The sequence below is a fragment of the Triplophysa rosa genome, linkage group LG14, assembly GCF_024868665.1.
Source record: "Triplophysa rosa linkage group LG14, Trosa_1v2, whole genome shotgun sequence".
Lineage (NCBI taxonomy): Eukaryota > Metazoa > Chordata > Actinopteri > Cypriniformes > Nemacheilidae > Triplophysa > Triplophysa rosa.
The window spans coordinates 21,388,591-21,411,587 of NC_079903.1; the positions used below are offsets into that span (position 1 = coordinate 21,388,591).

Here is a 22,997-nt window from a genome sequence, read left to right on the forward strand (position 1 = left end):
TGAGTGAAGCAGTGAATGAGGTGAGTGTGTGAGTGTAGCAGTGAATGAGGTGAGTGTGTGAGTGAAGCAGTGAATGAGGTGAGTGAAGCAGTGAATGAGGTGAGTACCTGACTGTTTGTGAGTTGTTAAAAGTTGACAAACAACTCATGTTATCAATTTTTTTCATGTTAATTTTTTCATGTTTCATGTTCTCAAAATGTTTGTTATTTTGTTAGTTCCGGTTTCTTACTGACTTTACTGTTCTTTAAAAAAAATAAATGTGATCTTTGTTCAGTCATTGTTTAATAAACACTTATGCCACATTTTTCCAAGTCTTCATTTGTTTTGTTTTTTTCCTGCACAAAATTCAATAAATATCGTATCGTAGTCTTCATATCGACGTACTATCGTATCGTGAAATGTTGATATCGTTACATCCCTAGCGTCCGCATTACTGGGAATGCCCACAAAAACGTCATATCCCTTTATTCGAATGAACATGTGCAGACCTTGTTAGGCGCTTGGTCTTAGCTCTTTGTAATGATTACGACTGACTGTGCCTGGTGCAATACCGAAAAGTTGCAGTGTGGTGTTCTGCATCTCTGATAAGTTAACAGACGTCTGAACAAACTAAAGCATTGGAGAGCCCTGCATCTATTGCATGCCCTGAACCATGCCGGAGTGCGATTGTCCCCACTCCCTCGCTGGCCTGCGCTCACAACTGTACATTACCAACCGTAACCGAGCACGCTTTCATCATTACATTTTGACTGCTTTTAAGAAAACATAAACAAAGCGATCTTTCTCAGCACAATAGAATCCATCGAATGTTCGGTTTGAGGTTTATTAGGTGTGCTTAACTTCACGCGTGCGTTCCGCAGACCAATCTGCTTATGATATCATAGTCATACGAGAGCGATATGAGAGTAAACGGCTCAGTATGCTTTTAAATCAGCCCCGCATACTTCATTATGATAAAACCAATCGTTAGGAAGCGCTGCACTATGTTATGAATGCATGTTTTAAATTATGCACCTGTTTAAATTCCTCCCTGAAGTTCAGCTGTCATAGCAAAAAACATCTAATACACACAGCACTATTAAGTGCAGGCGTGTCACCGCACCATGGGGGAAAATAAACCATTCGAAGGAACGTGTGTAGACCTTGGACACTTGGTCTTAGCTCTTTGTAATTATTACGACTGACTGTGTCTGGTGCAATACCGATATATATATCTCTGATATAAAGCATTAACAGTGTAAGCGCAGGCCAGCGGGGGAGTGGGGACAATCGCGCTCCGGCATGGTTCAGGGCATGCTATAGATGCAGGGCTCTGTATAATGAAATTGTTAATGTAGTTTTCATTTTCATCATTTAATTTATTTATTTAAATGTGGCAGGATTTACCTTCCATAGTTGACGAGTACTGACCATCAATTCAGTGGGGTAGCAAGCAACAGGCAGTTCACTTAATGCACATTAAATCCACACCATCTCAGATAACACTTCAAAGGCATATCATTCAATTTGTTGTAGAGCTGTAGCGAGATGTCAAGGGCCGTTTCTCAATACCAAGTTCGCAGAGTCCGGACTTGCGTCCTTCCAAGATCGGACTTGGCAAGTTCGACTTAGAAGAATGAACTCCCGAAGATGCAGGGAGGCAAGTCCAGTTATTTTACAAATTGAACAGCAGCGTACTTGATAGCGCAGCTCAGCACCTCATGCTTCAATCAGCGTCATTGTATATCTTTTCGTTTTTATTTTTAATGTACATATTAAATGTAATTAGCAAAACGTGTGTAATACGATATTATACAGCTGCCCTTTTTGTATTTTAAAACTATTAAACATTAATATGTGGTTCAGGCGATATTTGCCTACTCTGATTATATTAATTTCGTTTGAAATAAAATTGAATATCAAACAACGGACTCTTCTCGTTTTCAATTCAAATAAAAAAGCGGGAAAGACGGTGGTGGGAAAGTGTTGGACGAGGAAAAATTAGACACAGAAAAAAAGGAAAGTGAAATAAGTAAAAGAATCAATCAAAATGGAAGCACTACAGCAACGCTATTAGCAGCAGTATATTTCAGGAGCACTTGCCGAGGTAGGGCTGGCCTCGGCAGGTAAGCGCTGACTACCCGGGATCTCCCACCTCCGAAATCATCTGAAGAAATTTTCAAATAGTGGCTAACCTTATAATTCAACGCCAGATTTGAAGTCTAAACAACTATATTCTCGCCTCAAAAACTACATTTCGTGACATAATAACAATAGTATTTCCAAATGTATTACAGTTGTGCGTTCTCTTTTCTGCCATTACGGAACGTCAGTTGGAGCGAACTGAATTCTGGGTTATGGCCCGTATCAAGTCTGCACAAGTCATCTCCCTATGCAACCTCGATAAAAGGGGTGGAGCAAGAACACTTCCGGGGATTTGAACTGTACTTGGCTAGATGTGAACTTTGATTTGGAACAGTACTTTGGCTGCTTCTGATGACGTTTCACAAGTCCACAAGGACACAAGTACAGACAAGAACGCATATTGAGAAACGACCAAGGACAACCTGCCACTGTTAAAGTTAGATTTTACATTTAATTTGAAAATGTTGAGTATATGGTTTACAGAAATGAGTATATGGTTTATATCAAATGTTTGCAAATGCTGTTTACCAAATAAGCACTACAGTTACTAATATCTGCAAAAACCGAGTCATCATTTTTAAGGTTTATTCTAACATCATGTTTTCCATGTGTCCGCAGACTGATTGTGTAAAAACTTGTGAAAACATTCAGTTCAATGATTATGTACTACAGAGATTCATTGATGTAAAACTTGAGTGGGTGCCCACCTTGGCATTACATTTACATTTATGCATTTGGCAGACGCTTTTATCCAAAGCGACTTACATTGCATTATCCTATACATTTTGTTTCTAAGTATGTGCAATCCCCTGGGATCGAACCCACAACCTTGGTGTTGTTAACGCCATGCTATTATATGAAATTTAGCACGTGTCATTGCCATAGTGCCATTAAAAAATAAAACTAAAAAAATAAAACTAAAAGTTTTTCCATTTAACGTGTTGTTTTCTGATTGGACAAACAGGCTATACCCTATTTGCTATGTAAACGTTTGTAATTCTATTGTTTGACCACTTGGTGGCACTGGGCCAAAACTTGGCACTATGGCAATGACACAAGCTAAATTTCATATAATACACTTTCCGTTTTACTTAACTGGACTAACATTGTTCTATCAAGTGTCACTTACTTAAATGTTCCTCACACACTTTCTTCACGCCCACTTAAAGCAAAGGTTTGCACAAATATGAAAGTTCTCTCATAATTCACTCACCCTGATGCCATCACAGACGTACAGTATATGACTTCCTTCTTCAATTGAACACAGTCAGAGTTATAGTAATATTTTCAACTGAAGTAAGGAAGTCATACACATCTGAGATGACATCAAGGTCAGTAAATTCCATATTTTAGGGAACTATTCCTTCAATCCAATTTGGTCAAATACAGGAACTGCATCATGGAAGTTGGCAAATGCAAGACCACAAGTGTGGGTTTGAAAGATTTCACTTTAATCCGTGTTTGTGTACTGGCATATCACAGCTGGGATGCCTTCTCCCACACAGGGTAGATTATTCTGCAATCAATGATGTGTGTTTTGAGACTATGAAAATGTTCTCTTTGTTACAGACTGTGGGATTGTGGGATTTCTGATGATGGCTGTGCAGTGCTTGCTTCAGCTTTAAGATCAAACCCCTCATATCTGAGGGATCTTTACCTGTTTGGAAATAAACTCACAGACTCAGGAGTGAAGCTGCTCTCTGTTCTAAAGGATGATTTGCACTATAAACTGGAACATTTTGAGTGAGTGTTGAATTTTTACATGATATATTTGCTGCTATTATAGTCTTTAATCTTGTCATGTGTTGCTAAAAGCTTTTAAATTTGTAGAATTTGTTTAATTCTCTCTATGACTGCAAATTGTAATCCCAGTAAAGGGATCATTAAGTTATTCACATACTTAATTGTTAATTGTCCATTTAACATTAAGTGTCTTGAACTATAAGAATTATTGTTTTTTGTCCATTCAGTTTGTACTAGATTTGTCTGTTTCAAGCTGAAGTGAAGCCACTCCAGATTTCTCAGAAGATTGATGTCAGAAACAGACGAGAAACACCGTGACACTGCTATATACCAGCTTCACTTTTACTCGTTTATATACAGTATTTACCACTAAATCTGTGCTGGTGCTCAGATGGAGGCTCTGCAAACATCTCCCAGATCTGGACCACATTTTGACTGACTTGAGAGCCATTGTGTTATAAGACCTGCCTACAAACCAAATTGGTTCAATATTTGTCTTTATTTACAAGTTTCAAATTCACGTTTTTAGGTAAGAATGCAAGGAAAACAAGTGACACTTGAGATATTCATAAAAACACTAGTCTAACTTTAGATTGAGGAGAAAAATTAAATGGCTGAGTTTATGAAAATTACAAGTTTTAAATATTCAGTGGTACTCTTGTAGTATTTGGGTTCCATGTAAACGTGTTAAATATTCTAGTAGATTATTTGATTTCTGTCAGGTACAAACAGAATGGCTGTCAGTTAATCACTCTGCGTTTAGTGTAAAAAAACGTGTTCTAATGATGGAAGAATGGTCAATCTGTTTCACAGGATGCATATTTTTATTGATTACTGAGTGTCCTGCGTTTAGATTGTTTGACAGCTGAAGTTTATCCATGCGAGTTACTGAAATTATACTTTCATGTTTATTTTTTGTATGTTTAAATACATTTTAAACATTATGTTTATATTTATATACTGTATATAAAGTTAGAGTCAGGACCATTAAACATTCATCCAATCATTGCCTTCAGTGACTAAATGCAATGATAGGATTTCCTACCTGCCTCTCAACCTCATACGTCATCCGTGTGTTTCATGAGGCCATGTTTACTTAATCTTGTAAATTTATGTGCTTTGTACTGTAATATTGTCTCTCCTGATGCCTATTAGAGGAGGCGTGGTTTTGTAGAGAAGGCTGAAAGATACAGTGTAATTCTTTCGTTCTTTGATTCATCAAAACTCATACATTCTTGAATAATCTAAGAAAATATGTGATTCTTTCTTATCAGTTCACATGTTTACATATGTGTTTACTTGCCGTGTTTAAGAACTTTTGTTGTTGTTTTAATATGATATGCTTTGTAAGACAGATTTCTGTTCACATTCGATAAAATAAATAAAAATGTTTGCGATCATTGTGTAACATTATAACCACTAGTGGGAGATGTTCATCATCCAAGCTGTGAGCTTGTAAGAGTGTGGTTATATTAGTTTACAGTACACTGTACCTGTAAATCAGAAAATGTGTATTTTGTAATGATTTGCGCAGGTTGCCAAATCTCGCGCATTTAACGCGAGACGCGCTGTCTGAAATAAAGCCAACGTACGGTACAGCATTATGAACAAAACTGCTCTTGCGGTTATCTTTCTGCCAGGATATGGTGCTTGATAGTTCTAAGTAAACTCCACATCTCATGTTTCAAGCGGCAGCGTTTTGTACAAGTCACGGCATTTTTCCAAACGTAAGTGAGCATCCCTATGCCCTTCGAAGGGCTGAGCCCTGTTTGAAGGGTTACCCTTCACAAAGGGAATGACTTGCCAAATGTTACCTTGACAACGCCGCACGTGCTTTCTGAATCCAGCGCTCGTTTGTTGAAAATATTAATAAAGGAAACCTATAAACGAGTAGCTATTATTAAACGTATTTTCCTATAAACTAAATGTTCTTATACTGTATTTAACCATCTTAAATCTAAACTACGTCATATGCTGTCAATGTCAGATGCAGAGAAGTTAATTCATGACATCAAGACTAGACTACTGTAATGCACTGTTAGGTGGTTGCCCTGCAGGCTTATTACAAAAACTCCAATTGGTCCAAAACGCGGCAGCTCGAGTTCTTACACGTACAAAAAAGTATGAACATATTAGCCCGGTTCTGTCAACCTTGCACTGGTTACCTATAAAGCATCGCGTTAACTTTAAAATCTTGCTTATTACCTATAAAGCCTTACATGGTTTAGCTCCTCAGTACTTGAATGAACTCCTTTTGTATTACAGTCCTTCACGTGCATTACGCTCTCAGGCGTCCTGTCAGTTGGTAATACCTAGAATTTCAAAATCAAGTGCAGGTGGTAGATCCTTTTCCTATCTAGCGCCTAAACTTTGGAATAGTCTTCCCTGCACTGTCCCGGGAGGCAGACACACTCTGTCGTTTAAATCTAGACTAAAGACGCATCTTTTTAATCTTGCATACACTACTCTTCCATAATATAAATCTTCAGAGGGTTTAGGCTGCATTAGTTAGATCAACCGGAACCAAAAACACAACTGATGTACTTGTTGCATCAAAGAGTACAGAACAGTACTCTACTCTCAGCCAGTCTTGTCTCATTGTTCCAAGGTTACCACAGCGAGCAGGATGCAGTTCATGGCCTGACCTGATGGTAGAGCGGAGAATGGGAAGTGGGGACCTGACAAGAGCTGAGATGATAGAGCTGGAAAAGAAGGACGCGGTCTCTTGACATGTCTTCACCACAAAATTCAAATGCTATTAGATTATTAATGATAATCTTAAACTATAATTTATTTTATTATTAAGTTTATTTATTTTATTTAGCCTTGTTGTGCAAGTTCTCTGGAGCTTGTGCAGAGGCAGCAGCTTTTGCCAGAGGGGAACTGGAATCCCCTGGTTGGGCCTGGGTTCTCCTGAGGTTTTTTTTCTCGATTAGAGTTTTGGGTTCCTCGCCACCGTTTGCATACTGTTTTTGCACTATCTGCCTGACCGGGGGGGCTGCTTTAGAATTTTAAAGTTTTACTTAATTAATATTGCATATAGGAATTTATAGTCTGTTATATTTGACCTGTGCTTCTCTCTCCTTTATCCTAAATGTGTGCTCTCACTGAGCGTGTGTGTGTGTGTGTGTGTGTGTGTGTGTGTGTGTGTGTGTGTGTGTGTGTGTGTGTGTGTGGTGTGTGTGTGTTGTGTGTGTGTGCGTGCGCATTGTGTGTGTGTGTGTGTCTCTATGTCTATGTGTGTTAGTACGTGTGCATATTGTGTGTGTGGAGTGTTTTGTATGTGGGTATGTCTGTCTTCTGTGTTTTCAACCTTTTCTTGTTTCTGCAGGTACAACTTTAATTATTTTGCTTATAGTCAATATGTCTCATGTACAGCTGCTTTGTAACAATGAAAATTGTAAAAGCGCTATATATGGAAGCGCGTTTCTCCGCTCTACCATCAGGTCAGGCCATGAACTGCATCCTGCTCGCTGTGGTAACCTTGGAACAATGAGACAAGACTGGCTGAGAGTAGAGTACTGTTCTGTACTCTTTGATGCAACAAGTACATCAGTTGTGTTTTTGGTTCCGGTTGATCTAACTAATGCAGCCTAAACCCTCGAAGATTTATATTATGGAAGAGTAGTGTATGCAAGATATATAAAAGCTTGCTTGATGTTTTTAATTCTGAAGTGATTTTTGCAAGCCAAGTTTCAGCACATTGTCATTAGCGTTGAGTAAAATTAATTTGGTAAATAACTTTTTGAGTAAAAGCTTTTTGGACGGAATGTCTTTATCTTTCTAGGAGGTGGGGTGATTCAATCGGATTTTAATCCAATCCTGAGCGCATGTTTTCTCCCCTTTCCAGTAAAATAGCAGGCGAGATAAACTGATGTTAGGCCTAACGTTAACGTTACCTGTTTTTTTTACACTGAACTTCTGGTATAGTTTGAGTCTTTTGTTAATATTTTGACATATATTCTCCACCTCCCCATGTAATGTTGTTTCAGATAATTTTCATATCATATTAAATCTTAAAATACTGTGCCTGTGTGTGTGTGCGCGCGTGTGTGTTCTGTTGTGTGTGTGTTGTTTTGCAGCTTACAGCTCATTCAAGTGCCACTGGTCTTGCAGTATTTCATCTTTTCCAAACAACCGAGTAAAGTAAGATTTGATACTGTTTTAAACTTGATTTAGCCAGCTATTTTGTCAAAATACTAATAATGGTCCACACTACAGCTTTTAACATGTAATAAATGTGCAATTTCAAAAGATTCATACCAATAATTTAAAGTTAAAAGTTTTTAGGTTTATAAACTACTTCGTAGTTTAAAAACCCACTTGTATCAGTAAACTTTAGTTCTGGTAGACTAATTATTTCATGTCATATTAAGATATTAAATCATATTAAGATACTGTGCGTGTGTGTTCTCTGGCAGTTTACAGCTCATTCAAGTGCCACTGGTCTGTTTTTGGAGAATTTCATGTTTAAGGTACATATGTAAACTTTGCCTACAGACTTAAAAAGAACACGGAGGTTCACAACTCGCATGCAGTTCTGTTTATTAACGGCTAGAGCTCCAAAAGTTACATAGTGTACCTATAAATGTCAGATTGTACACTCTTGTTTTAAAGACAAAAAAACTGGTATCTCCTATGTGATTTCATGAATTTGTTTAATGAAAATTTGCTTGTGTATCACAGGTGCTGTGAGAAAGAGCCATGTCTCCTGTGCCGCCACTGATGATGACATTACTAAACACGTAATACGGTGGTTCAACTTGGCAGCAGATAGGGGAAACTCAAGGAGCCGTCCCACTGTCAGCACCCAACAGTAGCGTTTCGGTGTTTCACAGTTAACTTCTGTGTTTTGAAGTGTTCGTTTAACAGTTAAGTAGTAACAGTTGAGATAAAGTTTACTACTTTAAATAGTTTTGTGATCTTCAAAAAACCCAGTTTCCACACAAAAAAATAAGCAGTGCAACATTAATAAGAATAAATGTTTCTTGAGCTACATTAAAAAAGTGTTCTTTTTCATTAAATAAAAAATGTTCTTTGGACAATTTATGGTTGCATTTCATTTTCTGTAATACCTATTAATTGTATACATAAATAATTGTTACTGGCTAAAATGGCTGAATTTTGATTTACAAGTTTTGAATGATTTCATCATGTTTTATTAATAAAGGCAGGCATATTAAATATTATAGAGCAATCCAGTCTATCCAATGTCGGTCCATTAGATTTGAAATATTTCTTTAGCTAGTTTTGGCCAGAATACTAGTTTTAAATGAGGGATCTGAAAGGTATCCAGACAGAATGACCAGATCAGATCCGTGGCGGATCAGCTTCTTTATAAACGTGTCCTGATCGGATCGTGGCGGATCAGCTGCTTTATCAGTGGATACAGGGCGGGTCTGCCCCAGATCTGGTCCGGATCCGCAATCCTTATTTGTTCTGGATCCGCTGCGCTGTGCAAGTGGACTCCGTTCCGGACCCGTTTTGCGCATCCGTTCCGGAGCTTGTGACACTTCCGGGGCGGATCCGTTCCGGAGTCCGTTTGCTATCTTTAACTTGCTGTGTTTCGATCTGAGGTCAGTATTGTCAAAGACGGTTTTTATTAAAAGCGTAAATTAAAATTTATTAATATTAGTTAACTTTAAATCGAGTCATTTTGTATTAGTATTGGTCTATATATAGGCTAATATATCTATCTATATAATCTAAATGAGGAATAATCCCTTCAATGGTGTTTACAGAAGACAATAAGGAACATAATATGCATTTCTGCCTAGACTATCTGCACTTACATGAAGAAAGAACTACAAACAAGTCTGGGGAAACGTTAGAGTATTTCAATGCATAGTGTGCACACAGAAGTGACATGAGACCAGAGGTGGACAGTAGTGAAAGGCCCTGTCCCAAATGGCGCACTCCGGTCTTATGGACCTCCTCTGAGTCCACACTTGGTGACGTCAGGATGTGCAGACCTATAGGGCACTAGGCACGAGTCTACAAGGGTACATGGGAGTGCATTTTGGGACAGACTTGAGGTCATCACACCGGAAAGAGCAAGCGGTGCTTTGTTGTCATACACTGATCAGTCTGCGCAGCACCTCTTGAAGTCGACCACACTTGTTGTCCCATTGTAGTTATTTGGGACTGGAGATGCCGGTTTTTATTGTTCAGTATTTCATATGTTGATACCACCCGAGCATTATACAATAGATACTTATGTTTGTAATGCATTAATTTGTCATGACGTAAATGCAACTGCTTATGTATATGTATTTATTTGTATACACTATTCTTCTGTATACACTTCTTAATATGCATATACAGTATGTTGTTATTTAATATTTCTCCATATTACAGAAGCTGTGTTGTTCAGCTTTACAGAGCCCAGAGACAACTGGATATAAATCTACAACAAAACATGGCTTATTACCTTAAGTAAGAAAATGCACTTTATTAAACGTTTTTATTCTTGAATAGCTGGCTTAATAGAAAATAAATAAGCAATAATATGAATAAGTAACTAATTAATAAATTAATTTTGAATTTTATCAAAACATACATTTAAAAATGTATCCGTCATGTTTACGTATATGTCTGACATCCACGACACTCCTACCATCCGTTCTGTGATTGGGCGCTCGCAAGGATTCCTGGGTAGGGGACTTCAGTTGAGTCTGCATCAATGCGGGCTTCGCCGAAGACCGCATCGAGGGCACAAAGTTGGACTTCTGAGCCCTAAAAATACAAATGGGACACCCTACGCACTCGTAGACTTGGCGAGAACGCGCAATTTAAGTCCACGAGACCGTAAGTGCGCCATTTGGGACAGGGCCAAAGTCGCGGTACAAAGGTGCGCAAGCGTGGAACAGATCGTGCAGTGTCGTAAATCGTCGCTAAACAGAATTATCTACTACGTCATTTTGCGCATGCGCGGACGGATCGTGCAGGCATCCCGGATCGTGTACCGACAGCGGGCTCTCACTAAATCCTTGGAGTTTCGAGTCTGACGTCATCAGATCCGTGGGCGTGGCTTGTTGGTTTTGACTAAATCCTTGGTGTTTCAAGTCTTACGAAATCTTTACCCTAACCCACACCCTAACCCTAACCTTACGCTAACCATCTAAACTACATTTGATTGTTAAAATCGCCTAAAAAACACTGTTGCGCACTGTTGCCTGATGACGTCAGACTCGAAACACCAAGGATTTAGTGAGAGCCCTTTGAAGTGACCGTGGCATGTACCCTTCGCTAACGAACTTTTGAAAGGGCCCTTCGCGAAGGGATTCAGGTGTACACTTTCGTTTGGAACGCCCCTACAAATGGCGTCCTCTTCGCGAAGGGCCCGAATTCAAGGGCGCATAAATGCCGTTTGGAAAATGCCCATTATCGGTGTGGATGCGCTCAAGCAACCGTGAAAACGTGCCTTTATTACTATCATTACGGTAATATTTCACCACTGAAACAGAAAGTAAATGGACAGGCGGATGAGATTTGTTTTAACACCAAGCTTCGAAGTTTGTGACAACGGTGTATAGTAAAAAAGTGCTGAAAAACAGTAAGTATGCCTACTGGCTTCGGTTTTTTTTAGATTTCGATTGTAAGTATCACAGAGCATTTTTTACTTTTTGTTCTGTTAGTCTGTTATTGTTTTTTCCTGTTTTAACGCCTGTAATGCTTCGATTGAACAGCCTCCAAACATCAATGGTGAAATGCCACCTGGAGGAAAATCAGATTTCGTAGATATCATGGGGTCCATCGGGAGTAGCCGGTCACCTTTTGTTAGTCTGTTATTATTTTTTCCCTGTTTTAACATTTTGACTTTAAAACGTACGCGGTTATTTTTTTTAGTTGTTATTGATATTCGATATCGTTTTTAAATGTACATACACAGGAACGCCAAACACAAAAATGACATCCCAGCTGACACAGTTATCACAATTATCATCCCTTACGTGGAGGATTCAATTAATTTGTGATTTAATCTGTGCGTTAAAGATTCAGGTTTATAATTTGAGTAATTCTCTGTTCAAATATGTATAAAGCACCGTATAACGATTATAAAACTCAACACAGCACTGTACATCACAATCAGATATTTTATTTATACTGCAGTAGCCTACATGACATAAAATAGACTTCAACACAATATAGAGGATTTAAAGCAGCTATTTATTGACAGAGATGAATAAACATTTTGTTTAAGCTAAACATTATATTATTGTTTTACAACATAAGTTTAGCAGGTTGTCCGTTTTTAGAAACAACAATCAAAAGCGTCACACTCACAAACATCAGGGTCCGTTCATTTAAACGCGCCAAATTGATCGAAAATCAAATGTGTGTGAAAATATGTGTTTACTCTCACATCTGTAAGGTATAAAGTAAAGAAAGAACATTAATAAACCGCTAAATAATATCAGGCAGTGAGGTAAAAAGAAATGACCATTAACGTTTAAATGATGCGAGCGCGCGGCTCTTTGCACGCCCGCACTAAATAAATAGAAATGCATTTTTAATTGTGGTATCGAATTAAACTCCTGTTTAATAGCTGTCAGAAGTCGGATTTATAGCATTCTTCTTGACATTATAGCAGATTTTACTCTGATCATAAATGTTCCATACAATAACATAGGCCTAATAAATAGAAATTACCAGATTTATATTAATCAAATGACCAGTGTCCAGGTTATTTGGAGCCGGTTGCACCAGCTGTGCGTAAGTTACAATTTAGCCTAGTTTTGACTTAAACGGCCACTAAGTTACAACTTTCACATGTTACGTTTTCCCTTAGTCTAGGGTTAAGGAATGTAACAAAGTAGTGTGGAGAGAGAGAATGGCTGAGGTCTCCAGGTCCCAAGGTATCACACAAGTTTGAAATTTAAATGTAACAAAAGTTTATTCTACAAGTCTATAGGCAGAGACTTGTGAAGGGAGATAGCCACAAAATAACAAACCAAAAATAGTTCTTCCTTGGGGTTTAAGAGTCTTTCTACCCAGCCAACAAAAGAGAAAAGAAAAGACAAAACACTGCCCCTAACTCCCCTGCTAATCAAATAAACTGGAGAAAAAAATATAGCCGTAGCAAAACAAAATTAATGGCATCCCCTTACTTCCATTTCATAGCAAGTTAACAAACATAATTCGGGCAGTAAATGAGAACATAACTTAGCCCTTAGGCACATTAACAGGTAGCAATTTTATAAAGAAAACAGATAAATCACTGAAATACACCCGGCCACATGCTCTGGGTTAAGATCTCACTGGTATTATAGTCCTAGTTGGTTACACATTTGACAACTTGGGTCTCTATCAATAGATCAATACATAAAAAGAACAAACAACATAGCCCCCCTCTCCGTTTCACTAAAGGAGAGGTAATCAACTTAGAAACAACTTTGGAAAGAACCCCTACACCCTAGTAGAGTCCATTTGTATCACACCCATTTTTGGTGAACGTTGAGACCTTGAAATCAACAGCTTAGGTATAGAGGAAAAGCTCCAGTCTCTCTCTCTCTCGCTCTCTCGCTCTCTCGCTCTCTCTCTCTCTCTCTCGCTCTCTCTCTCTCTCTCTCTCTCTCTCTCTCTCTCTCCTCTCTCCACTCTCCTCGCTTTTCTCTCTCTCTCTCGTCCTGCTCCCTTTCTCTACTCTCTCTCTTCTCTCTCTCTCTCTCTCTCTCGTCTCTCTCTCGTCTGCTCCGCTCTCCTCTCTCCTCCTCGCTCTCTCTCCTCTCTCTCTCTCTCTCTCTCTCTCTCTCTCTCGCTCTCTCTCTCTCTCTAGCTGGGATGTCTGCCATGATCATTTATTCAAGGTTTTCGGTCTCTCTTTGTTGGTATCTAGACACACTGACGCAGAGCTTTGATACACTGAGAGACATGTAAAACCGGTGGCTTTTCTGAATTAAGACACATTTCGTGTGGGCTGTTATCTGATTGGTCCTCGTCTGTAACGCCCGCCCCCACACCTAACCCCTTTTGGGAGGGCTGGGGGAGGACGTTTTTGAAACGTGTCTATTTCTGGGATATAGCCTATATGTCCCTACTTTAGGATTAGGTGTACATTAGTCTGTTTTGAAAGCCTAAAATATATGTCTACAGTGTTTAATTTTTATGTCTAATTTGTTTGTCAGTAACATTGCAATTTAATGATCCAGTGACCACATGGATGAAGCGGAAGCTATAAAAGATGGAGATTTATTTGCAAGAAGCAGGTTTGTTGCAGTATACATTTAAGTCCACAACACAAATGAATACAAAGTTACAAGGAATACTATAATTTTAAATGTATTTTATTAAAAATCAAGGTCAATGTCTCCAGTGGCCAGCTGCTTGTCCATGAAAACCAACAGCTCTATTGATCATCTTACATACCTAGATGAAAGAATGACAACTGGAAACAGGTGAGATGTTCATGTTCAACACATTACAGCAATGGCGATCAAACGTGAGCATTCAGTGCCACTATAATATGTGCGGATATGTTGACTTAATTAATGCCTATAAGTTAACAATTCAATGCTGTACATTAGATCACATGCGTTGAATAATGACGAAGGACCTGTAAGTATAATATGTATTTTTTCTTCATAGTAAGCAAGTAAGGTCTGTGTCACTCATACACAGCACTGTGTCCATGAAGAGTAATGCTTCGATTGAACGGCCTCCAAACATCTATGGTGAAATGCCACCTGGAGGAAAATCAGACTTTGTAAATATCGCGGGGTCCTTCGGGAGTAGCCGGTCACCTAGCACAGAGAAATGGGGAAACATGGTATCACATCCAAGGTGTGTCATTTTTGTCAGCAGATTATTCTTGGCAAAGTGTTGTACTTGTACTGGTTGCTTCTTCTGGCTATACAGTAAACACTTTATAATGAACTATGTAATAATGATAATAAAATAACTCTTACTAAACTAATCGAATGGTCTTCCAGCACTTGTGAATCTGAACCTGCTGTTCTTGAGAAATTCAAATCAAACATGAAAGTCAAGTTCCAATGTCTGCATGAGGGAACAGCCCATCAGGGAAACCCAACACTCCTCAATGACATCTACACAAAGGTTTACATCACAGAGGATAGAGGCGGAGAGATCAATAACGAACATGAGATCAGACAGATTGAAGCAGCATCCAGGAGACCATCAACAGAGGACAGACCCATCAACTGCAATGACATCTTTAAACCTTCCTCCGAACAAGACAAACCCATCAGAACTGTGATGACGAAGGGAGTCGCTGGCATTGGAAAAACAGTCTCTGTGCAGAAGTTCATTCTGGATTGGGCTGAAGCGAAAGAGAATCAGGACGTCCGCCTCATATTTCCACTTCCTTTCAGAGAGCTCAATCTGATGAAGAACAAAACACTCAGTCTTTTACATCTCCTTCATCTTTTCTTCCCAGAGACCGAAGAATTGGACATAAGCGGTGATAAATATAAAGTGTTGTTCATCTTTGATGGTTTGGATGAGTGTCGTGTGTCTCTGGATTTTCACAGCAGCGTGAGGTTGCGTGATGTCAATGAATCGGCCTCAGTGGGCGTGATGCTGACAAACCTCATCGCGGGGAATCTGCTTCCCTCGGCTCTCATCTGGATCACCTCCAGACCGGCAGCAGCTGATCTCATCCCCTCTGACTGTGTCCATCGAGTCACAGAGGTACGAGGCTTCACTGACCCACAGAAGGAGGTATACTTCAGAAAGAGAATAAGTGATCCCATCCTATCCAACAAAATCATCTCGCATCTAAAGTCATCGAGGAGTCTGTACATCATGTGTCACATCCCAGTGTTCTGCTGGATTTCTGCCACTGTTCTAGAGAGAATGTTGAGCGAAGCTGAGAGTGATGAAGAGATCCCCACGACTCTAACTCAAATGTACACACACTTCCTGATCATTCAGACGAATATCAAACATCAGAAGGACTATGAGAAGAAAGGGAAAGATGAGGAGATGATTCTCAAACTTGGAAAACTGGCGTTTGAGCAGCTTGAGAAAGGGAATTTGATCTTCTATCAAGAAGATCTGATGGAGTGTGGCATTGATGTTGCAGAAGCATCTGTGTACTCGGGATTGTGCACTCAGATCTTCAGAGAAGAGTTTGGCCTGTACTTGAGGAACATGTACTGCTTTGTTCATCTGACCATGCAGGAACATCTTGCAGCGCTATACGTGTACCTCTCCTTTATCAACAAAAATACAAATGTTTTTGATCGAAACACCACAGCATGCTCAGATCTGTCTGACATGCTTACGATCGCTGTTGATAAAACCCTAGACAGTGAAAATGGACATCTGGATCTTTTCCTCCGGTTTCTTCTGGGCCTTTCTTTGACGTCCAATCAGGCTCTCTTAGGCCTGCTGACACAGACCGAAATCAGCTTCCAGTGCACAGAGAAAACAGCTGAATACATCAAACGCAAGATCATGGAGAATCCGTCTCCTGAGAGGTCCATCAACCTGTTCCACTGCCTGAATGAACTCGGTGACCATTCTCTGGTCAAGGAAGTTCAACATTTTCTTACTTCTGGGGCAATAAGAGGAACTCAACTTTCAGCCTCACAGTGGTCGGCTGTGGCCTTTGTGCTGCTGACCTCAGAACAGATGGATGTGTTTCACATGAGCAAGTATGCCAGAATGTGCAGTGATATCGATGAAGTTCTTGTGAGGCTGCTGCCTGTGATCGAGGCATCTAGAACGGCTCAGTAAGTACTGAAATTGATTGTTGCGAGGATGATTCTGAGTGTCAAGAAATAGGAAGTGAAAGAGAAATATTGTTGCTATTTTTTGCTTTTAGCATGTTTGTTTTTCTTATTACGTAGCGTACGTGTGACACACTTTTCAACCTCTTTTGTAAGAGTGGAATTACCAGTTGAAATAGGGAAACTTTGGGAAAAAGGGAAATTGAAGGGAAAGAGAAAAATGGAAATGACATTTTTTTAACCCCTACAAAAAAATAAGTTTGTTCAAGTGTGCTATTATTACACATCATTTAAATAAATAAAACAATACATATTTATACTTTCAGTGTAAGTCTAAGGATATTTGGTCCATTGCTTGTATATTGTACAGTATATGATATGTGTGCGTGGGGGGGCCCACATCAATATTTTTTCAGGGGGCCCCCAATCCTCTAGCTACGGCCCTGCAAGTTGTACTGATAGATTTAAAGGTATAATGACGTATTCTAAGTATATGTGGCTTGTAGTTGTGTCTTATAAACTTACATGTTCACGTTTAGTAATAAAAACATACAGTACAGGAAAACATGATAAAATAATATAAAACTATCCATACTAAACTGCTAGTTTACTAAGTGTACAAAGTGTCCTTTCATGAACCAAAAATGTGATGCAAGTACTAACTATCGGTACACTTGCCAAACAATTAAAAAACGTTGTTGTAAACTAATTGTGTACTCAAAGTCTATTACTGGTACACATTCTAAGTATGCCTAAAAGTATACTTTTGTAAACAAAAAAGTGGGCCAATTTATGCCCAAGTAGTATTTTGAGTTCCTCTCCGTTTGATTCCTCTGTGGTGGAATGAACGGCCAGCCTCCACCCGAGCTGAACGAATGTAAATGTGTGTAGTATTGAACGAGTCCACTTACAAGTATACTGCTAGTGCATTGATATTAGTAAAAAATCTGTGAACCTTACTTAAGTATACTCAATAAAATGAACTTATGAAAAATGAAATATACATGTACGCTATAATGCTGAGCTGTTTGTTGTAAAGCATTTTATCCCTTTGCTGCAGCTAGATATGTTGTTCAATGACAGTTTTTATTTTTCGCGTGTGTACAGTCTTCATTACTGCATACTGTCAGCCAAATGTTGTTCAGCTCTGGCCTCCGCTCTCAGCTCAAAGATCTCATGCCTGAGAGAGCTGAACTTAAATGGAAATGGACTTCACGATGAAGGAGCGACAGATGTTTTTTGTGGTCTGGGGAGTCTTCATTGTAGATTGGAGATACTACGGTAGGTCCATGACAATATTTGAAAATACTTGCTATATACATCATGTTTCACTTATTCGATCTTTGTTTATTTACATTTAAATATGTTTGTTGGCACATTTTATGCTTCTCCGCATGACAAATTTCAAACAATCAGACATATGCCACAGATCAAAAAATCAAGGAAAATATTTCAGCCCAAACCTTTTAAATGGTAGTGTATAAGAAATAAATATAAAAATCTATTTATTTTATTCGATTTTGGTTTATTTGCATATAAGGAGTATACTATGTAGAATTTCATACAAATAACATATAGACACAATTACATCTAGTAATCCCATTGCTTCTATATAGGCTTGCAAACTGTAAACTGACAGAGAGAAGCTGCGGTGCTCTGGCCTCCGCACTTAAATCAACATCCTCCAGTCTGAAAGAGCTCAACCTGAGCTGGAATAACCTGCAGGATGATGGAGTGAATCTGCTCGCGGCTGGACTGGAGAATTCACACTGCAAACTGGAGATACTGAAGTAAGGTTAACTTATTCGCAACAATAAAGGAAAAGAAATACAGAGAAATTGATCTACTGGTAATTCTATGTCGAGAACTGTGTTGGGTGTAACTAGTTACTAAGTAATTAGTTACTGTAATTTAATTACTTTTCCCTTGAAAAAGTAAAGTAAGGGATTACTCTTGTTTTTTCTGTAATTTAATTACAGTTACTTCTGATGTAATTAAACTAAATACTTTGTGTATGTGTGTGCAATCGTGGAATTGACATCAAAATTCAAAGTCTAACTTTAAAATTCTTGCTTTGATGTGTAACTCTCACATTTGTAATACTTTGGTCAGTTAATAAGAGTACTTTATGTAGTTTAATATTATTTATTTGAATGAATTAAAAGAGCCGTTTCATGTCTATCCTTGAATCACTAATAACTAATCAAGGTTGATGTAGGATATAGAAAGTAATTAGTAATAGGTAACTAAATACTTTTTGGAGAGAGTAATTTGTACAGTAATCTAATTACACTATTGAATATGTAATTAGTAACTAGTAATTAATTACTTTTTCAGAGTAACTTACCCAACACTGGTCGAGAATAGAATAGAAATAAAAATTCAGACTGTTTATTGCATAAGACACATACCATTTACCGAATCCTTAAGTCAATTGAGTTTTTATGTTTGTCATGGGTCTCTCTGCAGGTTACAGAAGTGTGGTTTCACTGAATCAGGTTGTGCTGCTCTGAACTCGGCTTTAAATTCTAATCCTTCCCATATGAGAGAACTACATTTGAATAGAAATGATCTTGGAGACAGAGGCATGACGCTGCTCTCTGGTGCACTGGAGAACCCACGCTGTAAACTAGCGACACTATGGTAATTTCTCTTTTAAGATACATAAATTGTGTTTTAGATTTGGAGTAGATGTTGACATCTTGCGTTGTGATCATTAAGAGTTGATAGAATGTCGTTTTTCTCTCTCCAGTATGATAAGATGTGGCATCACAGCCGAAGGTTGTGGCGCTCTGGCGTCAGCTCTGAGATCAAACCCATCACACCTGACACGGCTGAATCTGTCTGAGAACCATCTTGCAGATGCAGGATTGACAAGCATCTCTGCTTGGTGGATGAGTCCTGACTGTAAACTAGAAGCGTTGAGGTAAGGCATCAGCGTCATTGGCTGTTGACCGAGCCCCCTGAAAAGCGGCGCGAGCGACTCGTTTGTTGTCTGTCTCTGCAGACTGATGTACTGTGGCATCACACGTGAAGGTTGCGCCGCTCTGAGAGTCAACCCCTCACACCTGAGACATCTGAATCTGTCTGGAAATAATCTAGGAGATTCAGGCGTAAAACTGCTCTTTGCTGGACTGGTGAATCTTCACTGTAAACTTGAGATACTAAAGTAAGACCGTGAATCTGGAGATCTTACTATGTTTAAAACCGCACTAATTACACTAGCGTACGTATTATTTTTTTTACTGTATATATTTACGTCGCAGGCTGATGTATTGTGGAGTCACTGACGAAGGTTGTGCCGCTCTGGCTTCCGTTATGAAATCAAACACAACAGATCTAAAGGAACTCTATCTGGATAAGAATGAACTAGGAGACTCTGGAGTAAAACTGCTCTCTGCTGCGTTGGAGAATTCACACTGTAAACTGGAGTTACTGAAGTAACTACATTTCAGAAAACTAGTTTGAAGTCGTTCTAAAATTTTACACGTTATAAAAGGAGTGTGTTTTTGTTCTCTTTGCAGGCTGTGGGATTGTGGTATTACAGATGAAGGTTGTGTTGCTCTGGCTTCAGCTCTAACGTCAAACCCCTCGCACCTAAGAAACCTCTATGTGTTTGGGAATAATCTCGGACTGTCGGGAGTGAAGCTGCTATCTGCACTAATAGATGATCCACATAATACACTGGAGACTTTTGAGTAAGTGGACATGACTATAAAATAACTGCTACTGTATATACAGTACATGTAGTCACAAGTACATGATATCACCAGAGTATCTCCATACGATGAGTTTAGACTGACCATGTTTAATCTCTAAATGTTTTACTTTAACTGCTGATGTCATTGTGCTCAGAACAGACTACATGCACTTTAAAAAAAAGCTCTAATTGTGCTAATGTTTATTTCTTATTTGTTGTCTATCAGTTTGTACTAGATACTAGATGCTACTCATTGAAGATCATCGCTGAAGAGATGCTGTGACTGAGGCAACAGTGGAGACATCTGCATAATATAGGAATTATACACCCTTTTATTATAACACACATTTTTTACCTGTTACTTCGCTGTATACCATTACAAATCAATATTCGTGTGTGCTACACTGCAAAAAATGACTTTCTTACCAAGTATTTTTTTCTTATTTTCCAGTGAAAATGTCTAAACATTCTTGAATCAAGATGCATTTTCTTGATGAGCAAACTGACCTAAGAAAATAAGGCTTTTTTTCTAGTTAAAAAATATGAAATGGGGTAAGAAAAACAAGCTTGAATTGAGTGACTAAGAAAAAGGTAAACCTTAATTCAAGATGATTTTTCTTACCCCATTGGCAGATGTTTTTGCTTGTTTTAAACTGAAATTAAGCTGTAAATTTTCACTTTAATTTCATATTTTTTTTTACTAAAAACAAGACTTATTTTCTTAGGTCAGTTTGCTCATCAAGAAAATGCTTCTTGATTCAAGAATTTGTAGACATTTTTTTACCGGAAAACAAGAAAAAGAGACCGAAAGTAAGAAAGTCATTTTTTGCAGTGTATACGTAACCATACAGCATTATCTGGAAATTGTATATTCATTTAAGGAGTGTATTTGTGTGTTTTATACATTAACCCTGTGAACAGTATGGCATTTCACATCTCATGGATTTAAGTTTACATAGAAAAGTCACAGGTGTGCTGTTAAGACTTGAGTCTACAGCTCATTTCAAGTTTATTGTTACATTTCAGGTCAGACTAGTTATTCAAAATGAAAATCGTTTACCTCAGTTTGTATTATTTATGTTATGTCTGTTCTGCTTTACTTTGCTGAATTTAACAAGCATTAGGAACTACTATGATACAACAAGTATACATATACAAGTTGGTCAACAACTACTGATTTACTGATGTTATTGAACGTTACGTATTTTCTGTTGGATCTCTGTAAACTTCTCTTTGGTGTGTTTTCAGCTGGGATGTATTACAACAAGGATTTGGTATCCTGTGATCGTAGTGTACTGTAGCACAGACCATGTATTTTCACAAACATTGTTAATTTCTACCACATTTAAAATATGTATATATTTAAACTATTTTTCTGTACACTCTCTTGTTGCACAATTTCAAGTATTCTAGTAAAGATAAAGTGTGATTTTTGTGCCACCGCTGAAATTTAATGGAACTGCAAAAATAATTACAATGATTTTAATATATGTGATTTGGTAAATAAAGTATGGCAAAAAATGACAGCACCAAGCAGCACGGAGCTTTAACTTACATACAGTAATATGCACACACTACTGCAGATGTCAATCAGAAAAAAAACATCTTTAGTTAAAGCTGTATTCTGAAGATAAGAATGTGGTTTCACCACATTGGACAGGTCAGTTTTTATGCAAGGGTTTGAAATCTATAGCCTATGTGACGGACCTTAAATTGCTATATTAGATCTCAGTTAGATATATAAACGCTAGAGGGAGCTGTTCGTTCAATCAGGACGAGACTAGGTTCCAGCAATCCAATATAAATCCATTCTTTGCAAAAACTATATTTTTCCATATGATGATCATTAATTTTCTGTCTGCTTTTATGGTGTTTTTTATTAGGTAATATATCAGTAATGTAGATGTCAGTAAATTATAGTCTTTGAAATTTAGAATGAGATTTAAGTTTACGATTAGTCAAGTGCATTTTCCTGATTCACTTCTTTCTAATTTATTTGGCATGAAAGTTTACTGTATTTGTATGAGTTTAAGTAGGCTGTGGTCTGTGCTAGTTTTAGTTGATAGGTGAATATTACACATTACCATTGTTCAATAGCCTTTCTGTGGCGGTTAAGGATGAAAGAGTTGATTGACAGCTGAATGGCTGAAGGGTTTATGATCAAGGAGGCGATGTCTTGCGACAATTATTTACCTCAATGACAGTTCACAAAGCTTCTATTAATTGAACTTTTTTAATAATTTCAGTTTTGGTGTTCAGGTGGTTATATATATATATTGAGTGTAACTGAATCGGCTGTTTGAGCGCGTGTTAGCCTAATGTGTGTAAACACATGTTTTAAAGAAGCGCGAGCGGTTGAGTAATGTGGTCACGTCACATTCTAGACACACTCGCCACGCGACAGCAGCAACACGATCTTTCGAGCGGAACACGACACTCACCCACCGACACACACAATACTTTAATCGTTTAACTGCTCGCTGTCACGCTTTCTGTGTGTGTCTTATTGTATGACGCTACACCTACGTAGGCCTAAGTTACTTACCATAGTTTTGCTTTTTAAACCGCTCCGCCGACGCCGTCGATTTTTCTTTTTTCACTTTCTTTCCCTGCTGAAAACAATACAAATTTGAATGGTTTCCTTTGCATCTGCCATTTTAAAACATTAAGCTGTTTGCCACTAAAACCATAGGCTATGTAGTGTTTGGGCCTTAATTCAATAGGATTTAATGGTG

General features: G+C 38.3%; 1 protein-coding gene and 1 long non-coding RNA gene across 3 annotated transcripts; both read left to right on the forward strand.

The window, feature by feature from the left end:
- Positions 1-7,526: 7,526 nt before the first annotated feature.
- On the forward strand, positions 7,527-9,170 carry LOC130565126 (uncharacterized). The gene is made up of 3 exons (XR_008964338.1): positions 7,527-8,013; positions 8,289-8,342; positions 8,554-9,170. It is a non-coding gene; the product is annotated as an uncharacterized LOC130565126 (long non-coding RNA).
- Positions 9,171-11,265: 2,095 nt separating this feature from the next.
- On the forward strand, positions 11,266-21,782 carry si:dkey-23k10.2 (NACHT, LRR and PYD domains-containing protein 12). Of its 2 annotated transcripts, none has more exons than XM_057351844.1 (13): positions 11,266-11,422; positions 13,995-14,075; positions 14,169-14,264; positions 14,455-14,649; positions 14,799-16,565; positions 17,670-17,843; positions 18,179-18,352; positions 19,032-19,205; positions 19,315-19,488; positions 19,570-19,731; positions 19,829-20,002; positions 20,087-20,260; positions 20,489-21,782. In XM_057351844.1, exons 2-13 carry the CDS (start codon positions 14,026-14,028, stop codon positions 20,496-20,498), a joined length of 3,324 nt encoding a protein of 1,107 aa, XP_057207827.1. In that variant the 5' UTR covers positions 11,266-11,422; positions 13,995-14,025; the 3' UTR covers positions 20,499-21,782. The 2 variants fall into 2 exon arrangements, with proteins under 2 accessions (XP_057207827.1, XP_057207828.1); XM_057351845.1 differs by having other exon boundaries at positions 14,019-14,075.
- Positions 21,783-22,997: the final 1,215 nt, after the last annotated feature.

What these genes read in the sequence shown, in the direction of transcription:
- si:dkey-23k10.2 (XM_057351844.1), top strand. Translation starts at nt 14,026, where the DNA reads ATGGATGAAGCGGAAGCTATAAAAGATGGAGATTTATTTGCAAGAAGC. An exon ending in AGAATGACAACTGGAAACAG is followed by an intron (nt 14,265 to 14,454) that starts GTGAGATGTTCA and finishes TTTTCTTCATAG; the next exon opens with TAAGCAAGTAAGGTCTGTGT. An exon ending in AACATGGTATCACATCCAAG is followed by an intron (nt 14,650 to 14,798) that starts GTGTGTCATTTT and finishes ATGGTCTTCCAG; the next exon opens with CACTTGTGAATCTGAACCTG.